The sequence below is a fragment of the Ictidomys tridecemlineatus genome, chromosome X (assembly GCF_052094955.1).
Source record: "Ictidomys tridecemlineatus isolate mIctTri1 chromosome X, mIctTri1.hap1, whole genome shotgun sequence".
Classification (NCBI taxonomy): Eukaryota; Metazoa; Chordata; class Mammalia; order Rodentia; family Sciuridae; genus Ictidomys; species Ictidomys tridecemlineatus.
In genome coordinates, this window is record NC_135493.1 from 75,154,467 (window position 1) to 75,168,029 (window position 13,563).

The 13,563-nt window shown below is 41.1% G+C and overlaps 1 protein-coding gene across 5 annotated transcripts in view; it reads left to right on the forward strand.

Annotated features, from left to right (window-relative positions):
• Nhsl2 (NHS like 2) overlaps positions 1-13,563 on the forward strand; it is a 289,493-nt gene that overhangs the window by 122,901 nt on the left and 153,029 nt on the right. For all 5 annotated transcript variants that reach the window (XM_078034696.1, XM_078034697.1, XM_078034698.1 and 2 more), the window contains exon 2: positions 3,137-3,205. In XM_078034696.1, the coding sequence (XP_077890822.1) occupies positions 3,137-3,205 (69 nt within the window). The remainder of the gene's footprint in view (positions 1-3,136; positions 3,206-13,563) is intronic.

Sequence of the window (13,563 nt, forward strand, 5' to 3'; positions counted from 1 at the left end):
TATGAATGAATAGGAAGATCGGACTTGGGATGGGCTGGTATAATAGAGCAATGATTAAGTGGATGGTTTCCCTCAAGTCTGAGCATAGGTCTACTTGAACCACTTTTCTGTTTTTTTCCTGTTTCTTGTTTTTTTTTTCCTTCCACTTTTCTGTTATTTCCTTTTAAGATCTCAACTATATTGCCAGGCTGGCTCCAGATCCTGGACTCAAATAATTGTCCTGCCTCAGCCTTCCAAGTAACTGAGACTACAGGCATTCACCACCATGCTTGACTTGAGCCACTTCAAAGAGTTATCTCCCTATAAATACTGTGTTTGGACATAGATGTGTGAAACCAGGGGAAAGAAGAGATAAGATGGAGAGTCAAGGCCAGGGACACGCAGAGAGAACAGTATGGAGAATAGAGAAAAGGTCAAAAAGATGGAAAAGAGAGAGGAGAGCAGAGGTCTATGTTAAGAGTTCACATATATAAGGGATTCAGGTAACCTGGAGTAGAGTAAGAAAAGATTTGGGATTCTGGAAATGAAAGCAACGACTTTGGCAGGTCAACTAAATGTATAGTTAATTAATAGGCATTAGGGCCTTTCCAAGCTGTGCATGGAACTATGTCTTGCTGGGATCAAGAGCCAGCTACCCAAGATGCCCTTTTTGTAAAGATAAAAAACAGAACTGTATATAAAAGCAGGAAAATTCCTCAAAGAGTTCTTCCTGAGAGCAGCAGGGACCACTTGAACCCCATAGTTGCCACATACAAGCAGCCTGGCTCTTGCCAAAGGAAGGTGGCCATGAAGGGCTGAGGGTGTGGTTCAGTGGTAAAGTGCTTGCCTAACATGGGTGAGGCCCTTGGTTCCATCCCCAAACTGCAAAAACAGAAAGGAAGGAAGGAAGGAAGAGGGGAGGGGAAGGAAGTGGAGGGAGAGAAGAAAAGTAAAGAGGTAGACATTGTAAGATAAGTAATACATACTGAGCTGATAGTGTTCCAGGGGTCATGTTAGACCCATTTGACACACAAGAGCTTATTTGATCCTTACTACAAGTCTGTGCGGTAGGGATTAGCCTGATTTTACAGATTAAAAATTAAGGTCCTGAAAGTGTTAAGAACTTTTCCCAAGGGCACATAGCTTGAAAGTTTGAATCCAGGATTTTAATGCAGGGCATCCTCCCCTTGATGAGAGGGTCAGGACCCAGAGGTTGGCAGCAATTTGTTCTGTGGTCTTGCTGACTTTGGCTGTGGGACTGATCTCTTTGGATTGATTTCTTTGAACATAAACAGAATATCATCAGATTTTCCTGGCTTTGGAATGAATCTTTAGATTCATGTGCTGTTCTGTAGTGTCCAGCTGGTTTCCTTTGCTGAGGGGTTCACAAATCTGAAGGAAGACGCTTTATCTTGACAATCCACTAGTGTGTACCAAAACATGCCAGGGGGCTTTTGTTCCCAGAAGACACTTTAACCTGTGGGCTTTCAGCCTGTGGGGATAGGTTTTCAATTTTTTATTTCCTATCAATGAACTGCATATGGTTGGTAGCTACCTGCTTTCACAAGCAAACTTTTTTTAAATAATTAATTTTTAGTTGTAGTTGGACACAATACCTTTATTTTATTTATTTTTATGTGGTGCTGAGAATTGAACCCAGGGCTTCACACTTGCTAGGTGAGCGCTCTAATGCTGAGCCACAACTCTAGCCCCTCAGAGGCAAACTTTAAAAATCCTTATCAAAATAGTGGTACCTTTGAGATGTTGCCAACATTCTGCTTTGACTGCTTCTGTGATTTATATCACTCTCCAGTTGGTGGCTGATGGATGTATTCTGTCTGTGGTAAGCCTATAAATCACAGTAAGCAGAGGGCAGGAGGTATAGACCAGGGAAAATTTGGGACAGTGTTTCCCAGAGTTTTGATGTTGATATGGTTGGGCCAGGTCATGAAGGTAGAGTAACTAGACCCAAGAATGGTCTAGAGCAGGAGACAAAATGACACCCAACAAAATGGCACGCCTCATGGAGGCATGGGGCAGATTAGGTAGAAAACCTATGGTGATCATTTTTTGGAATCATTCTATAGTCAGGAGCAGACAAGAAACACCTTGGGCTGGACCTTGTGTCTAGAGTTAAGTCCCACACAAGTTGTAGAATATTAGAATTATTATACTACATGTGGGGTCTTCTGAAATCTTGTTGAGTAATAGAACTTTCAGTGTTGCAAAATGACATTCAGAGGAACAACACTGATCTTAGGATGGGCTTGTGTTTTGATCATCTTAGTAGAATAGGATTCTTCTGCACCATCTCCAAAATCTATTCAGAATCTGGTCACTTCTTACTACCTCCACTGCCACTTTTGGAGTCAAAGCCGCCAGCCTCTCTTGCCTTGATATTTTTAGTAGCCTTGTCACCAGTCTCCCAGTGTCATATTGTTCAAATATACCCTGAACATGTCAATCTTCTAGTCAACATCCTCCAGTGGCTGTCCATCTTACTCAGATTAAAAGCCCAAATCTTGGGTTGGGGGTATAGTTCATGGTAGAACACTTGCCTAGCATGCATGAGGCCCTGGGTTCAATACCTAGCACTGTGGAGGTTAGAGTGGGGGAAGAAAATCTTCAAGGCCCTGCATAATTTGGCCTCCTCGATTTATTTATTTATTTATTGGTACTGGGGATCAAACCCAGGAACAATCTACCAATGAGCTACATCCCCAGCCCTGTTTATTTTTTATTTTGAAACAGGATCTCGCTAAATTTCCCAGGCCAACCTTGAACTTTAAATCCTTCTGCCTCAGCCTCCCAAGTTGCTGGAATTGCAGGTGTGCATCACTGCATCTATCCTCCTTGACCTTCTTGATATTTTGTCCTACAGATTTCTAGCCACACTAACCTCCTGGCCAGTCTTTAAGCTTGCCATGTGCATTGTACTTGCTCACTGCCTGGAATGCCTCCCCTAGTGTATCAGACAGGATTCTGGGAGGGAGTGAACATTGCAATTGGGAAAGGGCTGCTGTATAGAAAGAACTTCCCCACAGGAGTTGTGGTCTTTGGCATACGGATGCAACTAATCCATGATGACCCTGAACACAGGGAGCCGATGAAGAAATACCCTAATCATACTTTTATTTTCTTTCTCATCTCCTTTTAGGTGCCTCGCATTGGTCAAACCTAACCCACAACAGGAGGGCAAGGGAACCTGTTGATGCAGCCTGCACAGGTCAGCCTACCAGGGCACAAATTTGGGTGGAAAATGGTAGAAAAAATCTGGAGGGGCAAATGAAAAATGTCTAAAACAAAAGGATATCTTCATAGCTGGTTCCTTCACTTCTTTCAGATTTCACTGAAATGTTACTTTCTCAGTCAGGCCTTCCGTGGCCACCATTTCTAAAATTCCAGTCCTCAACCCCCAAAACCACATTTCCTCCTTCCAAGCTGTTTTTCTTCATAGCAGTTAATACTACCTTACAGATAATTGATTTGTTTATCTTACCTGTCACCTGCTCAAACTGAAACTCCATGAGGGCAAAGATTTTGTTCTGTTCACTACTGTTGCCAATTCCTAGAACAAAACCTGGCACATATGGGTGTTCAATAAATGGTGAATGAATAAATAATTGGAAGGATGCACTCTCTGGGGCCACCCCAAAATGAATCTACTCTCAGCCAATCACAGCTGAGTATAGGTGTCCAGTTCTTATTCATGCCTGCTATTCTCAGTTTCCTCCAAACAGGCTCAATGCCACCATGTTTGCAGGCCTGAGGGTGGGGAAGCCTTTGCTGCCCCAGTATTGAAATTTGCATGACAGTTTGTCAAATCAAGCCTTACAAAACCTGATGTTCTGTTAGTTGGCACACACTGAACTTTGTGTATTATTTAATTTGTTAGCAGCAGCAGTGGGCAGATTCACAGTCATGGGGGCCTTGGCCCTTGCAAGTGGTACTTCTATACCTCAAAGATAACCTTGCATATGAGTGGGCTTCTTTCCAAATTAGGAGTCTCAGGAGCCATTTCCTTCAGGTTAATGGCAGGGGAACTGAGACCTGGGTCCCCTGGCCACAGTATTGGTAAGAGAGGGATAGATCAAATACAGATAAACAAAACAGATTCAAAGTCCTAGAACACTGTAGTCATGTCCAAGATATTATTTTTATGATACAAGTGACATATAAATATATTCTCCTTGTGAAAAAAAAAATCAAAGAATCCAGCTACTATTAAAATCCTTCCCCTGGCCAGGCACAGTGGCACATGCCTGTAATCCCAGCAAATTGGGAGGCTAAGGCAGAAGGATTGAAAGTTTGAGGCCAGCCTCAGCAACTTAGTTGAGGTACTAAGCAACTTAGCAAGACCCTGTCTCAAAATTTAAAAAATTAAAAAGGCTGTGACATAGCTCAGTGGAAAAGCACCCTGGGTGTTCAATCTCTGATACCAAAAAAAAAAAAAAAAAAAAAAAAAACCTTCCCTGCCCTATTTTTCTCCCCAGCAGTAACTGCTGATTTCAGTGTAGATTGCCTACCCTCTTCCAACTTTTTTTCTGTGTATACATAAGTTGGTCTTATGTGACTACTTAAAAACAAATGATATTGCACTAAATTACGTTCAACTTGCTTTTTTGCTTAACAATATGTCTTGAGGACCTTCACATGTTAGGACATGTGGATCTAAGTCATTTTTTCCAGAGTAATTAAACATTTTATTTTGCAATCATTATAGATTCACATGCTGTTTAAGACATAATACAGAGAGGGACTTGGGATGTAGCTCAGTGGTAGAGCATTTGTCTAGAGTGCATGAGGCCCTGAGATGGATCCTCAGCCCCTTAAAGGAGAAACAATATATCTTCATGTGTGCCTTTCACCCAGTTTTTCTCAATGGTAACCTCTTGCAAAATTATAGTATAGTATACAAGCAAGATGATGACACTATCACAGTCAAGATCTGGAACATTTCCATTTATTACAGAATCCCTCAAGTTGCTCTTTCATAGCCACTCCCACTCAACCTCCTACTTAACTCCTAACAACTGCTAATCTGATCTCTATTTCTAAAATCAGATCATTTCAACAAGGTTATGTATGGAACCACTAGGGATATTTCAGTCAGCTTAATTATCTGGAGATTCATCCAGGTTGTTATGCATATCAATACTCTGCTCCATTTGTTTGTTTGTTTAATATTCTGTTCCACTGTATTTCTGAGTAGTTTTTCCTGCCATGGATATATATCACAGATAGTTTATCCATTTACTCATTGAAGGACATCTGTATTGTTTCCTATTTTTAGCTGTTACAAATAAAACTGCTATGAACATTCACCTAATGGATTTTTATGTGGACATAAATTTTCATTTCTTTGGGATAAATGCCCAAGAGTACAACTGTTGGGTCATATAGTACTTGCATGCTTTGAAAAAGAAACCACCAAACTGTTTTCTAGAATGGCTGTACCATTTTATAGTCCCACCAGCAATGTATGTGGGATCTAATTTCTCATCCTCATCAGCATTCAGTGCTGTCAATTTAAAAAAAAATGTTAGCCTTTCTGATAGATGTGTAGTAATACCTTATTGTGATTTTATTTTGTGTTTCCTTAATGGTTAGTGATGTTGATCATCTTTTCATGGACTTTTTTGCCATCCATACAGCCTTCAGTGAATGTCTGTCTTTAGCCCATTTTCTAGTTAGGTTGTTTGAATTTTTAACTGTTGAGTTTTATAATTCTTTATGCATTCTGAATTCTTGGTCAGACATGATTTGCATGTCTTTTTTTAAGTCCTCTTTACAGGGTTTTTCACAGAGGAAAAGTTTTTAACTTTGATGAAATCCCATTTGTCAGCTTTCCTTTTATAAATGGGTTTTGACTGTCAGGTATAATGTCTGTTGTATGCCTAGCTTTAGACTTCAGGTTGAAGAAGTTCCCTTATTTTTTAATTTCTCAGAGGTATTATGTTTTGTTTAATTTTAATTTTTATTAGAGCTTTATAGTACACATAGTATTTAGGTTTATCCTGACAAACTCATACAAGTATGGAAATGGATTTCAATTCATGATCCCCCACTTTTCCCTCCCCGTTTTCCTCCTGTCTGCCCTCCCCTCTCCCATTTTCCTTCTACTCTACTAGACTTTCTTTGCTTGTCTATTAACTTATGTTTGATTGGTTCTTTATCTTATCCTATCCATCCCCGCCTCCTTTCCTTTATTTTATACCAGCTTCTGCATATGAGAACAAAATATTTGACATTTGAGTTTCTGACTTTGGCTTATTTCACTTATTCTTCATTTATTCAATTATTCTTCATTTCCATCCATTTACTGACAAATTCCATAATTTCATTTTCTATGGCAGAGTAGAACTCCCTACTATCTATCTACCGATCTATCTATCTGTGCATACACACACACACACACACACACACACACACACACACACATGCGCGCGCACACATACACACAATTTCTTAATTCATTCATCTATTGATGGGCATCTGCATTGATTTCATAATTTAGCTACTTTGAATTGTGCTGCTATAAACATTGAAAGGACTGTGTCACTATTAGTATGCTGATTTTAGATCTTTGGGGAAAATACCAAAGAGTGGAATAGCTAGGTTATATGGAGGTTCCATCCCTAGTTTTTTATTTGTTCTAATTAGTTATACATGACAGTAGAATGCATTCTGACACATCATACGTAAATGGAGGATAATTTCTCATTCTTCTGATTGTACATGATGTAGGATCATGATGTACATGATGTAGCCTTCAGTGAAGGTCGTGTAGTCATATATGCACATAGGGTATTAATGTCTGATTCATTCTACTATCCTTCCTACTCCCATACCCCCTCCCCTCCCTTTGCCTTATCCAAAGTACTCTAGTTCCTTAGCCACCCCCCTTATTGTGAATTAGCATCTATATATTAGAAAAAATATTCTCAGCTTTTGGTTTTTTGAGGAATCTCTATACTGATTTCCAGAGTGGTTGTTGCAGTCCCAACAACAATGTACAAGTGTACCTTTCCCCCACAACCTTGCTAGCATTTATTGTTGTTCATATTCTTAGTCATTGTCATTCTAATTGGAGTGAGATGAAATCTTATTGTAGTTTTGATTTGCATTTCCCTGAATGCTAGAGATGTTGAACATTTTTTTTGGCCATGTGTGATTCTTCTTTTGAGAAGTTACTATTTAGTTTTTGGCCCACTTGTTTATTGGATTGTTTGCTCTTTGGTATTAAGTTTTTTCTTTGTATTTTCTGGATATTAGAATAAGAGATATTTTTTAATTTGTAATAATGACGTTGGCTTTGATCAAATACTTTTCTGCATTAAATTATATGATCATGTGTTGTTTCTTTAGTCTGTTAATAAGATGGATTATATCAATTATATAGAATTAATGTAGAATTATTTAAACACTTGGTAAAATTCTCCAGTGAAACTATATGGACCTGGTGACTTCTTTGGGGGGAATTTTTAAATTATGAATTCATTTTTCTTAATAGCTATAGGACTTCAAACTATTTCTTATTAGTTAGATTTAAGGAATTTGCTTTTCAAGCAGTTGATTCATTTCATCAAAGTTGTCAAAGTGTTTAGAGTTGCTTGTAGTATTCTCTATTATCCATTTGAAGGAGAAGGGTCAATAGGGTTATTCACTTCATCCCTGATATTAGTAATTTGTGTGTGTTACTAGAGTTTTGTCAATATTAATGATGTAATTTAATTTTTCCACATAGAAAGCCAGATTTTTCAACACTACTTATTGCCTACTCCATCCTTTTGCTACTGGCTTATAGATGCCACTTTTTGTTTATTTAATATCTTTACTTGAGTTGGTTTAAGGACTCTGTTCTCTTTCACTCATTTACTTGACTACATTTGGTTCAATACCACATCCAATTAATTACTATAGATTTGATACTTTGTATGATAAGTCATACTTCATTGTCCTTTTTTCCAAAAATTTGTTTTAGCCCTTCTCATGTGTATTCTCTTTCAAATGGATTTTAGAATCAGGTCATCAGGTTCAACAAAAAAAATTCCTGTGGAGATTTGACTGGAATGGCAATGAGTTTGATTATTAAGGAAAATCAACATCTTTTCTCCTTTCTCCACACAACATTTTCTCCTTCTCAAACACCACTGGGGCCTACATGAAAGATATCCACAGCTAAAGAACTCACATAACCCAACCACCTGAAACCCACCCCCACAAGCAAGCACTTTTATGTCTATATTTGTGAAAGCCTGCACTTCAGAATCCAAAGGTCAATATTTATTATAAACAAACACAGGTTCTGGATACTCAGTATATGCCCAGTGGTATTCCCAAAGTAGGGACAATGCCTCTGTTTCCTGATCAGAAACAAAGAAAAAAGGTTAATGAAGTAGATAAACAGCAGGTGATAACATCAGGAGACAGTGGGGTGGCATTTTTCTATGGAGAGAGCCAAGGATGACAGCAAGTCATGATGTATGGTGGAGAATGGGAAGTATCCAGAATTGGATTGGCCCCTGATGCATGTTGATGTCTATGGGTTTGGGTCCTGAAGAACTGTGAATAATCCAGCTCTGGCAGGGTACACTCATTCATTGCATTCATCTCTATAGAAAAAGATGAGCTGACTTGGAAGCTGAACCTGTTGGACCTGATGTTCTTTCTGCATAGACCAAAACATGAGTTCCAAGGTAGATTTGGTTACTTTTAAGTCTACTGTCATATAACACTCACCAATTCTGTGGAGTTCTTGTCCCAGCCTGGGTGCTGAAGCTTGGGTAGGTTACCCTTCTCCAACTTCATTCTATCACTATAAGGGCCATGCTGTCTGTCCAGCAGTGTGTATTTTCAGCAGTGCAGTTGACAGTAGATACTCACAGCCAGTTGCACAGATCTTGATGTGTGGCCTCAGGGTGGACCTGCAAGAGCAATTCAATATTCCCACTTGGGTGCTCCAGCAAACCATAAGTCCAGAAAGACATTCAATACTGTGAAGTCAGCCTTGGAGGTTAACTGGAGCCCAACAATCTTCCCAAGGGGGAAGATGAGATTGGTTTAAGGATTCTTGGACAGGTGTGGATATTGTCTGGGCAGGCAACGCTGCCCTCACCTATATGCATTCAGCTGACAGGGTGAACACTGCCCTTAGATATCTGTATTCTCCTCCCACAAGGCCATGGTCTCCCAAGCAGAGGTAGGGCCTGAGCTATAGGTACCACTGAATTATATCTTACCATCAAACAAGGTGAACAGAACATTACTTACATAGGAAGCAAATCTGATTTTGGAAAATGCCTAAGGAGAAGCACAAGGTGCTACATGGGTTTTACTAGCTTCACTTTTCCCCTATCATTAAGTCATTCCTGCCTCCAATCTGTACTCCCTTTTTTGTTCATCTTCCTGATTAATTTAGACTCTACTGTGTACAGGGCTTCCTCAGGCTCTGCTCCTCCAATCTGCTTTCCTTGGTGCATCTTCCTATTTCCCAGCTCCCATCACTGTCCTCTGCTCCATAATGTGAAACATATTTATAGAATCGAAGCTAATGCCTTCCTGACTTTCTTCTTAAATGCCATTTACAGCTATTCTTTTCCTTTTTGTTTATTTTTTAGTTGTAGTTGAACATAGTACCTTTATTTCATTTATTTGTTTTTATGTGGTGCTGAGGATTGAACCCAGGGTCTTGCATGTGGGAGGTGAGCACTCTACTGCTGAGCCACAACCCCAGCCCCTATTCTTTTCTTTTAAAAATGTTATATATTAGATTGGGTAGAGAGAAGTGATGGGAGGGGAGGGGAGGGGAAGGGGTGAAAGGAAGGACAGCAGGATAAAATAGACATTATTATTGCTGTGTGTATATACGTGACTGCATGACCAATGTGATTCTGCAAACTGTACACTCAAAAAATGAGAAATTATATCCCATCTGATTCAAATGTATGATATGTCAAGATCATTGTATTGTCATGTGTAACTAATTAAAACAAATAAAAATTATTAAAAATATTATATATTGCAGAGTATGGTGGTGCACGCCTGTAATCCCAGTAGCTCGGGAGGCTGAGACAGGAGGGTTGCGAGTTTAAAGCCAATGAACAAAGCAATGGCAAGGCAATAAGCAATTCAGTGAGACCCTGTCTCTAAATAAAATAGGGCTAGGGATGTGGCTCAGTGGTCAAGTGCCCTTGATCAATCCCCAGTGTGTGTGTGTGTGGGTGTGTGTGTGTGTGTGTATATATATATATATATATTTGGGGCTGGGATTGTAGCCCAGTGGTGGATTGCTTGCCTAGCATGTGTGTGGCACTGTGTTCAATCCTAAGCACCACATAATAAAATAAAATAAAGGTATTATGTCCATCTGCAGCTAAAATATTTTAAATGTTAAATATTTATTATAATGTTTGACTAAAAGGTCCTCTATGATGTGGTTTCATCTGCCCTGTGTGTGTGTGTGTGTGTGTGTGTGTGTGTGTACACGTGCGCATTGGCAAGGATTCAGAAGACAATGCAACTTGATGCTGTGGAAAGTTCACCTTGGACTTTGGAGTCACCGATAACTAGGTAATCTAGTCCTTCCCTTACTCCTTAGCTGCTTGATCCTGACCCTTGCGGCACCTTTTTCTTGCCCTCAGATTTCCCCTCTGTTAGGTGGAGTAATAAAACCATGCCTATTCCAGGTTAATGTGACAGTGAAGGTGAGCTGAGTTTCTAACACCGGAAGTTCGCAGGATGCCAAGGTTCTGATAGGGGCAGAGCACGGGTTGGTGGAGTAGGTGGTACTGCGCTCACGGCTATCCATCCTGTAGGGGTCAGTCCCTCCCCCCACCCGCTCCCCACCCCACCGCCTTCCAGGCTGCTTTTCCTGCGTAGAGCAGTTCTGCGCGTATTGGCGCGTCACCAGGCTTGTGCTTGGAGGCGGTGAGCCAGCGGGGGTGGACGGTTCAGGCGCAGCCGGCGCGATGAGTCACCATCCCTCAGCACCTCCGGAACAGGAGGTAGCTTGGAAACAGCTCGGCCCCCCGCCCGCTATCCTCCCGCGCCCACAGCACACAGTGAAAACGCCATCCCAATGCAAGGCAGCAGAGGGCGCTGCAGTGCAACTGTGGGGTGCCAGGCGGGCTGTTCCAGCTGACAAAGGCCAGAGCTGTGTCTGGTTCAGAGGGACAGAAAGATGGGGTGGGGGGTGGGGTAGGGAGCATGTCTTAGTAATCCCACTGGTTGCTTTGTTTTAACACAAAAATGAAAATGTACTTCCCTGCTCATAGGGATAAGGACATTAGGGTCTCTAGTAGAGAGTGCTTGTTGTTTCTTGCCCCTAGATTTTGAGCAAGGATGCCTGAAGTTTGAGGCCTCTCCACTCTCCCCAGAAGGTCCTCACCCTATCAGGGAGGGTCACCCCTTTCCAAAATGCATCTTCCCAGAGAACCCAGCTCTTGATTATCTCCCCTCTGACCTCTCACCTCAGGTGATGGAGGTGACAAAGATTTGAGCTGATTTTAATGCCGGCAGGAGAAAGGGCTCTACCTGTGGGGAGACCAAATTCTCAGTGCCATCTCTGTCTTGAGATTGCTGTGTGAACTTGCTCATTTCATTATTAATTAATTCAGAAGACATCCACTGTGCCCATTCATCATGGTGGAGGGAAGGGAGGAAGCTGAACCTGTGAACAATTACGCTGGCCATAAAACAGCTTATTCCTGACACAGGACTGCACACCCAGGTGATCCATAAATATTTAATGAATGAATAGATGCAGTGATTTCACCACCGTATACCAAGGCAGAGATTTTTACTAACCAACACATTCTGAGGGCCTGGAACAGTGCCTGACACATAGTAGGTGATCAGTAATTTGTTGAATGATGATGGAGAAATGCACTGAGTGTTTTGAGGGCACAGAGTAGAGCATCTAACTTACAATATTATATGATGAAACGGACATTAGCTGGGCAGACCAGGGCCAGATAAAGGCTGATACAGGCAAGGGGTACAATATGGACAAAAGCTCAGAGTGCTCCATTGTCATCCATTGTACTCACTGAGGCCTCAGTTCCCTCCTGTGAGAAGGAAAGGGTAGGGTTGGCTCTGTAATATCTCAGATTATTATAATTCTAAAATTTTATCCTTCCAGGAATGAACCCTGTTACCAAGGCTAAGGCCTGACCAATGTTGGGTAGCTTTACAGTCCAAGAGACTCAGGATGGATCATCTCTTGTTTGACTCAGCTAATATTCAGAATGAAAGTTTGGTCATCTTGGGTACCTCTTCTGTATCCCCTTGCTCATTCTTTCATCTTAGAAGTTTCCCTCAGCCATGTGTGGTAGCGCACACCTATAATCCCAGTGGTTTGGAAGGCAGAGACAGGAGGATCATGAGTTCAAAGGCAGCCTCAGCAACAGAGAGGCGCTAAGCAACTCAGTGAGACCCTGTCTCTAAATAAAATACAAAATAGGACTGGGGATGTGGCTCAGTGGTTGAGTGCCCCTGAGTTCAATCCCCAATACCCCCCAAAAAAATCTCCCTCAAATCCCCATAGAATAAATGATTTATAGCAGAAAAGTCATCGATTGTGTTTGGCCATGATTTTTGTACTAATTTGTGTTTCAAAATGGACTTTGTTATTTACAGATTTCTTTATTTAGTTTTGCAGTATTGGGTGAGATTGAGCCTAGGAGTGCTCTACCACTGTGCTACATCCTCAGCCCTTTTAATTTCTTTTTCTTTTATTTTTTAATCTTTATTTTATTTATTCATTTTTATGTAGTGTTGAGGATCGAACTCAGGGCCTTGCACATGCTAGGCAAGCACTCTACCACTGAGCCACAACCCCAGCACCCCCCTTATATTTTTTATTTGGAGACAAGAGATCACTAGGCTTCCCAGGCTGGCCTGAACTTGTGATACTCCTGCCTTAGCCTCCTGAATAGTTGGGATTGCAGGCATGTACCACTGCACCCAGCTAATATTTACATATTTTTATAGAAATTCAGTTTAATTGTGGGGAAAAACAGAAAAATATAAAGAAGAAAATAAAAACCACTCATAATCTTACCACCTGATACAGTTCCAGATTTTTTCATGCCTGCATTAAAATGCATATACACTTGAGTTTATACAGCAGCACTAGCCCAAATTACTGTCATATCCCCAAGGAAAGCATGAACCAGGCACAGTGCTCTCTCACCCTCTATTAATTGTGTCTCTGATAGCAAGAGGTGCTATCAGGACTCTAGACTCAAACCACTATGTGGCTTCCTTGCCTTGCCTGAAGTTGACTAGAATTGGTTAGGTTATGTGTTAGCCAATAGGTCTCATTTGGTCCAGAGCAGAGGCAATGCTAAGTAACTTTCTGGAGGGAGGGTCAAAGGAAGAAGTATTTTGGAACTAACTGCCCCACCTGTTTGAGAAGGGGTCCCCAATATGAGCCCCATAACCATAATTGATTCTGTTTCCCTTGGTGTGTCTTCCCCCCTTCTTTGCATGGTAGGGATGGAACCCAGGATTTCCTGCCCTCAATCCCTGAGCTACACTCTCAGCTCTCCCTTGGCCTCTTTAAAGCTCCAGCCCCAGCAC